The following is a 10,769-nucleotide window of genomic DNA, read 5'->3' on the forward strand; positions in this document are numbered from 1 at the left end:
AAACTAATCGAAATTTTGGAAAATTATGGAATAGAAAATAAAATCACGTCAATTACAACGGACAACGAAGCTACTAATGTTAAATTGCTTCAGTTATTGACATTATTTCACAGTAATTACGAAAATGTCATTCACACGAGGTGTCTTGCACATATATTAAATTTGGTTGTGAAGAGGGGATTAAAGAAGATTGAGAAACCTATTTCTGATGTAGCAAAACTAGTAAAAGTAATAAATTGATGCTAGAGCGTGCATATACTATGAAGACGGTATTGGATCATATATGCAAGGAGAAAAAGGAATTCAAAGAGTATCTGATAGAAAACTGGGATGATATAAATAATTTGATGCGATTTCTTCAACCTTTCTATGATGCAACTCTGTTGCTTTCAAAATCTAAATACCCAAGTTTATTTTATGTTATTCCCATAGTGGACATCTTAAAGGAACAGGTTTCGAATCACACAGATAACGAGCTTTTTACAGATTGTGTTACAGCTATGAACGAAAAATTTGATGAATTTACACCACACTTGTGGACTGATTTCGCAAAATTTGCTGTATTATTAGACCCTCGTTTAAAGAATACTTATTTTTCTCAGCATGGAGACGAAGAAACGCTGTTGCGATTTAAAACATATTTTGACACCTATTATAAAGAAAATAATACGCAAGAGCAGATGACGGCAACAAACGCAACCAATCTAAGCGAATCAGGAAATGCACAGTCGCAAAGTTTTAATAACAACATTTTTTCATCTGTTTACAAGCATAAAAGTTTCAGAGCGCAAGATGAAATACAAAAATATTTATCGTTACCACTCGAGACAGAAGGCACAGAAGTTTTACTTTGGTGGTCAAACCAAAAATATCACTTGCCACGTCTAACACAAATGGCATATGATGTGTTATGCATTCCAGCATCAAGTGTTCCTAGTGAACAAGCTTTTTCGAAATCTGGAAATCTTATTACTAAAAAACGTAATCGATTAGGAAACAAAAGCATTAGGGCATCAATGTGCCTATCATCGTGGATGAATTTCCTATAATAGTTTTGTATAGACTAATTCAATCAAAACACACCAAATTCAACAAATTACTATGATTAAATAATTATGAATACATATTATGCTTTTTTTTTTTCAAGTCTATCTTTGTGGTTAGTAGGGCACAATAGATGATAGATCAGTCATATTCATGTATTATGTTAAGGCGCAAGTCCCTATTTAAAAACAGCTTCAGTCGTTTTAGTCTTTTAGTTTTTGAAAACAACTCGAGTCGTTCAAGTTGCTAAGTCTTTTAATACAACGACTGAGTCTTAATAATAAAAATTCGAACCTTTAGTATTTATTTTAGAGTCCAGTCCTGTAAGGTGGAGACTAGTCTTTTTAATAGGATTTAAAAGACTTAGTCTCTTTCATCGCTCGCGCCGCGCGAGTCCTTTCAAAAACAACTTTAGTCGTTTAAGTCTTTTAGTTTTTTGAAAATGACTATAGTCGTTTAAGTTGATAAGTTTTTTAATACAACGACTAAGTCTTATAACTTAAAACTCGAACCTTTAGCCTTTATTTTGTAGTCGAGTCTTTTAAGATGAAGACTAGTCTTCTTAAAAGGACTAAAAAGACTTAGTTTCTTTCATCACTAAGTGTTACAGATCGCGGTGTGACTGAATGGGAACAAACCCCTCAATCCAGAACTAGATTTGCTCGTAACTGTTTCTCATATTTGGGTTCCTGGATATATAATAAATAGGCAGCGTGGTTGTTCGAACTCTTAGGAATAAAACTTTTAGGTCTTGCAAAAAACTGGTCACTAATTACTTATTAACGTTAGATTATCAAGCTACAGAAAATCTAACCAAACCGCGCATCCATACATATAATAAAACTGTAACTGAACATTGTCTGTACATTGAAGATATTTAAGAAAAAATATTGTAAGGGGTCTTTTTAGGGTCAATAGAAGCCAAAACAATTTTTTTTGAATTTTTGTCTGTCTGTCTGTCTGTCCGTCTGTCTGTCTGTATGTTTTTACGCGCATCACGCAAAATCTACCGAACGGATCTGAACGAAATTCGGCACAGATATAGTTAGTAACCTGGATTAGAATTTAGGCTACTTTTTATCCTGAAATTCTATCCCAAGGGAATGAAATAGGGGGTGCAAGTTTGTATGGAACTTCGTCATTTTTGAATCGATATAAAAATCTATAAATAATTAATTATCATATTTATTATGATTGAAAAAATAGCATTTTATTGATTAAATTAATTATGCTTTGTTTATTTATTTAGTTCCCGTGGTTTAGATATTTATTTTTTGCCCACCCGATACGAGATGGCGCCTCATGAGAATTTAAGAAATAACACAATTGTAGCCGCTGGCAAAATTTTTAATTAATAATATAATTTAAACTTCTTTTATTCATTGATTTAGTTTCGCCAGCACTTACCGTTTCACTACATCTTTGAGAAGAATTTTTTTTTATGTAGGTAGTTTGACGCGCCCCGCATCGGCGACGGTTGCCATGCTCCTCAAGATTAGCAGGAATAACACACATGTAGTAACGCCAGTACTTACCATTTCACCATTGATTTAGTTCCCGTGGTTTAGATATTTATTTTTTGACCATCCGATACGAGATGGCGCCACGAGAATTTAAGAAATAACGCGATTGTAGCCGCTGGCAAAATTAGATGCTGCAAGCATCGGTACTTATTCGGTAGAGTTTCTTAATTCACTTTCGGCATCTGGACTGCCCGCGCATACAATTGCTCTAAAAGTAGACATTCCATTTTGTAATGGGACTGCCTTAAAGTGGTGTCGCTTCATAACATTATAATAGAAGCTAAAATTCTTACTGGTTGTGCAGCTGGTGACATTGTTTTTATACCGCGCATTCCCAACAACTTTCCATTTCAAATTAAGCGTGTACAGTTTCCAATGGCTATATGTTTCGCGATGAAAATTAACAAATCGCAAGGTCAAACACTTGGAGCAGCCGGAGTCGACCTCAGGACGATTTGCTTCTCACACGGACAGCTCTACGTCGCTTACTCGCGGGTCACCAGCTGTGACAGTTAATTTGTGATGTCTCCAATGGGCAAGACAGCAAATGTTGTATACAAAGAGATACTTTAACTTTCCATTATTATAATTTCCTTTTTCGTCTTTAGAATTTATTCGTTTTTTAACATACACATACATACATACATAAAATCACGCCTCTTTCCCGGAGGGGTAGGCAGAGACTACCTTTTTCCACTTGCCACGATCTCTGCATACTTCTTTCGCTTCGTCCACATTCATAACTCTCTTCATACAAGCTCGGCGGTTTCGGGTACTTTTGACCTGACCCTTTACCAGGACGTCCTTAATTTGATCAAGATACGTTCGTCTAGGTCTTCCCACTCCGACCTTTCCCTCCACACTCTCCTTGTATATCTGCTTAGTCAACCTGCTTTCATTCATCCTCTCCACATGACCGAACCATCTTCACATACCCTTTTCTATTCCTGTAACTACATCTTCTTTCACATCACAACATTCCCTTATCACGCTGTTCCTTATCCTGTCACTCAATTTCACACCCATCATACTCCTTAACGCTCTCATTTCCACTGCATTTATTCTGCTTTCATGCTTCTTTTGCCATACCCAACTTTCACTCCCATACATTAATGTCGGGACCAACACGCCCCTGTGCACAGCCAGTCGAGCCTTTTTGGATAGTTTCTGACTGCTCATAAAGGCATGCAAAGCTCCATTCACCATGTTCCCCGCGTTCACTCTCCTTTCAATATCACTATCATACTTGCCATCTGATGTAAACTTTGATCCTAGATATACAAACTCTTTCACTTGCTCCACTTTTTCTCCTCCAATCAAAATATTACATGCTGTCATTTCTTTCTCCATTTCAAAAACCAGTGTTTTAGTTTTACTTACGTTCACTTTCATTCCTTTCTCTTTTAAAGCTTCGTGCATACAGTTTACCATCTCCTGTAACTCCTCCGCTGATGACGCCAGTATAACCTGATCGTCGGCATAGAGCAGACATTTGACGAGTAACTCATTCATCCTTAATCCACTTTTAGACTCTTTCAAATCTGTCAAACAGCTATCCATAAATAGGTTGAACAGCCACGGTGACGCAACACATCCTTGCCTAACGCCTTTCTCAATCTTAAACCACTCAGTGTGCGCTCCGTTTATCCTGACACAAGCACTCGAATCCTCATATAAGGATTTCAGTGCTCGTATTAAGAGACTGCTCACCCCATGCATAGAAAGTGCTGACCACAATTCATTCCTCTCAACTCTGTCATAGGCCTTTTCCAGATCTACGAATGTGCAATAGACTTTTTGACTCTTGGCCAAAAACTTTTCGGCTATGCACCGCAAGGAAAAGACCTGATCAGTACATCCCATTCCCTTTCGAAATCCCGCTTGAGCATCCCATATTTTGTCATCAGTTTCATTCCTGACTCTATTAATCAATACCTTAGCATACAATTTGCCGACGACGCTAAGCAGGCTTATACCACTGAAGCGGTTGCCGACTGGACGTAGGTCTTGATTTAGGTAGCCTAGGTGATGCCTATACCTAACACCTAACTATCAGTCCCAACACTTACTATTACTGAGAGAACGAAAAAGGGCGTGAAATAAAAGTTGGTATTGCGACAAGTAATCTATTCTGACTGATCTTTACAATGGCAGTATTCACTTTTATACAATAAAACAATTAATAATAATTACGGCTCGCGCTTGACATTGCGTGCGCGCAGTGGGGCATTCCGCAAGATGGTCGCCTTGCGAAAACAAAAGATGCGTCGGCGGCCATGATGCACGTCGTAGCAGGACGCACAGGTCATTGGTCGCTTATCACAGTGGGCGGAGCTTGCGCAGCATCGTAGCTGTGTGCGTAGCTCGTAATAGCTAGGCGAGGCTGAGTCATACGCATCGTATGATCAATGACGTACTGGTGGCGTGATCTACGCATTCTTGTGCTGCGTTGTAACAGCAAATGCGACTTGCATGTTACTCGCCACATCACTCCCCCGCTGAGCCCGTTACTACGGGCGATAGTAATTTGGAAAACGAACTGTGCGCCCGCTTCTTGTCTTCTTGGGTGGATTCTGGTGTTCATCAGCTGGAACTTCTGCTGGACTTTCTGGAGTGCTGGACAGGTCTTCTTTGGCCATGTACGCTGGTTTCAGGCGGTCTACAGTTACTCTCTGCGTTTTTCCGTTGACGTCTAGGTCGAAAGTCTTCTCGCTGCGCTTGATTACTTTATATGGACCTTGATATGGTGGCTGCAGTGGTCTTTTGACTGGTCCTTGGCGAAGAAAGACATGCGTAGCTGTGCTGAGGTCCTTAGGCACGTAGAAGGTTTTTCTGCTGCTAGTATGCCAGGACGTAGGTTGCGGTGTCAGCTTCCTCATGTGTGAGCGGAGTCTACTGACGATGTTGGTTGGGTCAACTGGCTCATCTGGGCTAGTGTTCAAGAACTGTCCGGGCAAACGGAGTGGTTCACCGTAGACCAATTCTGCTGTCGAGGCTTGGAGATCGTCTTTCCACGCGCTGCGGATGCCTAGAAGAACCCAGGGTAGAACTTCAGTCCAGTTGGCGTCGTTGTGACAGACGATTGCGGCTTTCAGCTGTCGATGCAGGCGTTCCACAAGCCCATTTGCGGCTGGGTGGTAGGCTGTAGTGTGATGATGAACTGCACCAATGAGCGCGGCCAGGTCTTGGAAGGTCTTGGACTCGAACTGTCGTCCGCGGTCAGTGGTGATGCGCTCAGGACACCCAAAGCGCGCGATCCACCCGGCTGTCAAGGCTGCTGCACAGCTCTCGGCGGTGATGTCCTGGAGTGGAAATGCCTCAGGCCAGCGCGAGATACGATCCACGATGGTCAGGCAGTACCTGTTGCCAGAAGATAAAGGTAAAGGACCAATTATGTCACAGTGTATATGCTTGAAGCGACCTGATGGTGTTTGGAAAGCGGATGGGGGTGCTGCCGTGTATCTCGTCACTTTACTGCGCTGACATTCTTGACATTGTTTTGCCCACTGTCGACAGTTCTTGCGAATACCAGGCCAGACATATCGTTGAGATATCAGTGGTACGGTGGCTTTGACTCCAGGATGACTGAGGTTATGTAGCGTCTCAAATATCTGCCTGCGAAACGGCTTTGTAATGAAAGGGCGAGGGCTTACCGACACATCGCAGTATACCTCGCAGTCCGTGCCTGCCATTCTGCACTTCTGGAGTTTGAGGCTGGATCCTTCTTTCAACAAAGTCTGCAGCTCTTCGTCGATGTCTTGGTCTCTAGCAAGGGACTGGTAATCTAGGGGCAATTTAATTGAATTAATGCGGGATAAAGAGTCGGCGATTACATTGTCCTTTCCTGCTATATAGCGTATGTCAGTGGTAAACTGGCTTATATAGTCGAAGTATCGGAACTGGCGCGGTGAACAACTTTCTCGCTGTTTGGAAAAGGCGAAAGTAAGCGGCTTGTGGTCTGTTAAAACGGCAAACGGTTTGGCTTCCACCATGTGCCTAAAGTACCGTATTGCCTCATAGATTGCCAAAAGCTCCCGGTCATATGGACTATATTTGCTTTGGGAGGGGCTCAGTTTCCTAGAGAAGAATGCCAGCGGTTGCCAATCTTCACCCTTTCGCTGTTGCAAAACTGCTCCAATCGCGGTGTCTGATGCATCGGTCTGTATGGAAATCTCTGCATGGGGGTCTGGATGTGCCAACAATGCTGCTTCTGCCAGTTTTTGCTTGCACTCGTTGAAAGCTTGCAGCAGTTCCGCTGTCATATGAACTGGATGCGAGCCTTTAACCATTGGACCAGATAGCAGGCTGTTCAGGGGGGCTTGAATTTGTGCTGCGTTGGGTGTAAAGCGACGATAGAAATTGGTCATACCGAGAAATCTGCGTAATTCCTTGATGGTCTTGGGTGCTGGGTAGTCCATGATGGCTTGCACTCTGGAGCTGAGTGGTTGTATCCCTGCAGCTGAGACTTTATAGCCCAAGAAGCTTACCTCTGGTTGACCAAATACGCACTTACTGGTGTTTATCAAGACACCGTATTCTGCCAGTCTCTCAAACAACTGCCTCAGATGCTGTTCATGCTGGATGGCGCTGCTGCTGTACACCAAAATGTCGTCGATGTACCCATAGCAAAAGTCTAGACCCCTGAGCACCTCATCCATGAAGCGTTGGAAAGTCTGTGCGGCGTTTCGAAGACCAAATGTCATGAAGGGAAAGTCGAACAACCCAAAAGGTGTGGTTATCGCTGTCTTCTGAATGTCCTCTTCATACACTGGAATCTGATTATATGCCTTAACGAGATCGATCGTTGAATAGACCGATGTACCAGTCAGCTGGTGTGAAAAATCCTGTATATGCTTCACAGGGTATCTGTCCGGGATTGTTCTTGCATTCAGAGCACGGTAATCACCGCAAGGACGCCAACCGTCGTTCTTCTTGCGGACTAGATGAAGCGGCGATGACCAAGGGCTCTCCGATGGTCTCGCGGTCCCATTCTGCAACATCTCTTCGAACTCCTTCTTGGCTATGCGCAGTCGCTCTGGATCCAATCTACGCGGGCGGCTGGAAACTGGAGGGCCAGGAGTAGTGCGGATGTGGTGAACCGTCGAGTGCCGGGGCTTGGTTAGCTTACCAGCAGGTCGTGTGATCGCGCTATACTCTCGCAGAAGTCGGTGGTAAGTAGAATCCTCTGTGGTGGTAGTGCGTACAGACGAAATGGTGCCCGATGAATCCCGGCATGGCAGGTGGATTGTCAGCGTGGTGATTCCGTCAATAAGGCGCTGGTTACGGACGTCGACTAGAAGGTTGTAGTAGCCTAAAAAATCAACTCCGATTATAGGTTTTGAGACGTCAGCCACGACGAAACGCCAGGAGAAATCGCGACGAAGCCCCAAGTCTAGAGTGAGACCTAAATAGCCAAATGTGGATATCACTGTTCCATTTGCTGCGAACAACTCGTACTTGGACTTGGTTAGCTGCCCTCGAATTGCAGACCTAGGGAATACACACAAGTCTGAACCCGTGTCGATGAGATATTGTATCTTGGTCTTGCGATCCGTGACAAATAGGCGGCTTGTCTGACCTAGGCAGTCACTTTCCGCCACTACTGGCTGCCCTGATAGTTCCCCGACTGCTGGAAGCTGCATGGCTGCGTGCATTTACGTGCTCGCTCCTTAAAACGGTAATGATACCAACAGTGTGGGTGGCCATCAGGTCGTTGTCGTGACTGGGAACGACTGTAGTCTCGTTGTCCTCTGCTTTTGGATCTTCCTCTTGATCTACCACGTAATTCCATTGCTTCTAGCCTCCGGGTAAGCACTTGTATTTGCTGCGACAGAATATCTATAGGTGTACTTGCCGATGCAGTACTTACGGATAAGTGTTTAGTACTTGCGCAAGCTACTTGCCCGGTTACTGGAACGATGTCATTAATTTGGTCGGCTAGTTGTGCTACGGCTTCTAACTCCATACTCGACTGGGATGCTACTATGGTTTGCAAGTTAGTAGGCAGTCTACTCGCCCAAATTGTGCGGATGAAGTCAGTAGGTACGTTGGTTCCTGCCAGGTATTGAAGATGCCTCAGGAACTGGGAAGGCTTCCGGTCTCCTAATTCTTCATGCATTAGCAACTGCTTGGTTTTGCGCTCCTGTGACGCGGAAAGCCTCCTTATGAGTTCCGCCTTCAGCTTCTCATACTTCCCAGTAGCTGGTGGAGAAACGATAATATCCCGAACTTCAGCAGTATGTTGCGGCTCCAACTGGGATAGCACGTAGTAGTACTTGGTACTATCAGTGGTAATATTTGAAAGCGTAAACTGACCTTCCAACTGTGCAAACCATAGTTCGGGATCAGCGGGATTGAAAGCAGGACTCCTCACTGCTACTCGGCAGGACTCCATCGAGGTAGGTAGACCAAGCACTGGTAAAACGTCCTTCTTCGTCTCGTCCATTCTTCTTCCTCGGGGTCACCAGTGAAGCGGTTGCCGACTGGACGTAGGTCTTGATTTAGGTAGCCTAGGTGATGCCTATACCTAACACCTAACTATCAGTCCCAACACTTACTATTACTGAGAGAACGAAAAAGGGCGTGAAATAAAAGTTGGTATTGCGACAAGTAATCTATTCTGACTGATCTTTACAATGGCAGTATTCACTTTTATACAATAAAACAATTAATAATAATTACGGCTCGCGCTTGACATTGCGTGCGCGCAGTGGGGCATTCCGCAAGATGGTCGCCTTGCGAAAACAAAAGATGCGTCGGCGGCCATGATGCACGTCGTAGCAGGACGCACAGGTCATTGGTCGCTTATCACAGTGGGCGGAGCTTGCGCAGCATCGTAGCTGTGTGCGTAGCTCGTAATAGCTAGGCGAGGCTGAGTCATACGCATCGTATGATCAATGACGTACTGGTGGCGTGATCTACGCATTCTTGTGCTGCGTTGTAACAGCAAATGCGACTTGCATGTTACTCGCCACACCACGATAATTTTTGCAGTCCAGCTGTGACCCTTTTCCTTTGTAAAGTGGCACGATAACAGCCTTACACCAATCTTTTGGTACTCGGCCGCTTCTCCAACACAAATTGAAAAGGCAGTACAACTGACTAGCTACTACGCCTTTTCCTGCTTTAAGCATCTCGACCGACACTCTATCACACCCAGCAGCCTTTCCCGCTTTCATACTCTTAAGTGCTTCCACAATTTCGAACATTTCAATTTCGCCTTCCATCTCATTCTCTTTTTCTTCGCTATAGCAGAAATCTTTCTTATTTCCTTCCTTTTTTTCAAATAAACTTTCAAAATAGTCCTTCCATATCTTTAGTACACATTCTTCTCCTTTCACAACGCTACCATCCTGGCATCTGATCCTAGTCAGCTCTCTGGTTATAGTATTTCCTCGGGCTGACCTTACGGATTTCCAGAATACTTTCAGATTTGACTGAAAGTCTTCTGATAGCCTTTTATCAAAATCCTCTTTATACTCTTCTTTCTTTCTAATCACAGCTTTCTTAACCAAATCTTTCATTTTCTTATATTCCTTACGTGCTTCATTCACATCTTCATCTATAACCTCTTGCATTCTTAAGTTAGCTTTTGCTGCTAACAAATCCAGCCATGCTTTCTTCTTTAATCGCACAAGTTCTTGCACATCTTTACTCATCCACGCATTTTTGTGATTTTTTCCTTTCCTTCTTCTACTTACACCACACACTTCAACAGCTACTTTCACAATTCTTTCTTTAAGTTCCTTCCATCCATCTTCAATATCGCTCATTTCATCTAAATCTTCAAATTCATCCTTCAGTCTATTAATATACTTCTTACCTACATCCATATCTTGCAAATTTTCCACTTTTACTCTTTCCAAAGCGCTGGTTTGCTCCCTTACCCTGTGCCGCCAGCGATTGAAGATACCCTTTATCCGGGATATCACCAGTAAATGGTCCGAGTCAATGCCAGCACCGCGATATGCACGGGTATCCAGCACTTTGTTCTTCAATCTTTCATCTACAATCACAAAGTCTATCATACTTTTTAAAATACCTTCCACTTTTGTGTAGGTGTGGATCTCTTTATGTTGAAACATTGAGTTCGACACAAAAAGATCCCACTCTAGACAAATTTCTAATACACTTCTTCCATTATCATTCACCTTTTCGTCACCAAACGCACCAAGCACCTTTTCATATCCATCACGCTTTACA

The 10,769-nt window shown here is 43.3% G+C and overlaps 1 protein-coding gene across 1 annotated transcript; it reads right to left on the minus strand.

Moving 5' to 3' along the window:
• Nucleotides 1–8,341: 8,341 nt before the first annotated feature.
• On the minus strand, nucleotides 8,342–9,012 carry LOC106139819 (uncharacterized). The gene is made up of 2 exons (XM_013341324.2): nucleotides 8,454–9,012; nucleotides 8,342–8,391 (listed from the first exon to the last, which is right to left on the minus strand). Exons 1-2 carry the CDS (start codon nucleotides 9,010–9,012, stop codon nucleotides 8,342–8,344), a joined length of 609 nt encoding a protein of 202 aa, XP_013196778.2.
• Between the last annotated feature and the right edge of the window lie 1,757 nt (nucleotides 9,013–10,769).

The sequence above is a fragment of the Amyelois transitella genome, chromosome W (genome assembly GCF_032362555.1).
Source record: "Amyelois transitella isolate CPQ chromosome W, ilAmyTran1.1, whole genome shotgun sequence".
Classification (NCBI taxonomy): Eukaryota; Metazoa; Arthropoda; class Insecta; order Lepidoptera; family Pyralidae; genus Amyelois; species Amyelois transitella.